This window comes from Condylura cristata, unplaced genomic scaffold (genome assembly GCF_000260355.1).
Source record: "Condylura cristata isolate star-nosed mole 26May11 unplaced genomic scaffold, ConCri1.0 scaffold00038, whole genome shotgun sequence".
In the NCBI taxonomy this organism is placed as follows: domain Eukaryota; kingdom Metazoa; phylum Chordata; class Mammalia; order Eulipotyphla; family Talpidae; genus Condylura; species Condylura cristata.
Genome location: NW_004567139.1, coordinates 7,872,216 through 7,873,145, shown reverse-complemented (window position 1 = coordinate 7,873,145; position 930 = coordinate 7,872,216). Strand labels below are relative to the sequence as shown.

At 61.9% G+C, this 930-nt stretch overlaps 1 protein-coding gene across 1 annotated transcript in view; it reads left to right on the top strand.

The window, feature by feature from the left end:
• FADS6 (fatty acid desaturase 6) overlaps positions 1–930 on the top strand; it is a 13,044-nt gene continuing 12,114 nt past the window's right edge. Inside the window, exon 1 of the mRNA XM_004693375.2 lies at positions 1–117. Within this exon, the coding sequence (XP_004693432.1) occupies positions 1–117 (117 nt within the window). The remainder of the gene's footprint in view (positions 118–930) is intronic.

Below are 930 nucleotides of genomic sequence, written 5' to 3'. Positions count from 1 at the left end.
ATGGATCCGGAGAAAGTCAGACAGCAAAGAAAAAGGAGAAAGGAGCTTGGAAGCCCAGAGGGAGTCCGCAGAGCCCGGAGGCTGGCCCTGCGGGGGCCACAGAGAGTCTCCGAGCAGGTGGGGGCCTAGTGGGTAGGAGGATAGTGCCAGCTCAAGACTTGCGGTGGCCCTAAGATTTAGTTATTTATGCATACAATAACTGGGGTGCAGCCAGAGGTGTGTTGGGGGGGCAGTGAGAGGATTCAGTAGAGACAGAGTGGGAAACAGAACAAGCAAGTTGACTGAAATCCACTGCCCAGGGGAGCAGTGGGCTGTCGGGAGAGGTCTGCGGCGCCATGTGGGTCACCCACCTCCCTGGCTGGGTGTGGAACTGGCCCAGTAGCTCCCGGTTGCTTCATTGCTTCATAGTGCTGCGCTTTGGCCTCCACCAGGGAGGACCTGTGACCTCCTCTCGACACTGGGTTCATACCTGCGCTCCTCCTAATGAAGCTGCAGAGGGCCCCGCTGGGGTGTGATCGCTGGAGGTTCCCCCATAGCCATCCTGCTTACCCCTCAAATCAAGGGCAGAAGGGGGACCCCCCTCCATTGCTGCTAAAGCTGGGCTCAGATGGGGACCCCGCGCTCCCATGCACCCTGAACTTTCTGCCTAAGGAGTGCCAAGCACTGCTCGCTGCTGATCCAGCTCGGGCAGGAGGGGCCAGGTGAGGCCGAACGAGGGGCTCGGAGGGTGGAGGCTCCACGAACAAATGGGGGTCACGTGTGGAGCGTCAGCTAGTGCTGCTGAGCGCGAGCCCCGGGGTAAAAGTGCTACAACTTGAGCAGGGCTGGGCTCCAGCAGGCGCACACCAGGCAGTTACCGAGGCCCCGCGACGAGGGCGCCCCAGGGGTCTCCCAGCGGCACCCGCTGCCGCCCCCCAACCCCTTTTCCCC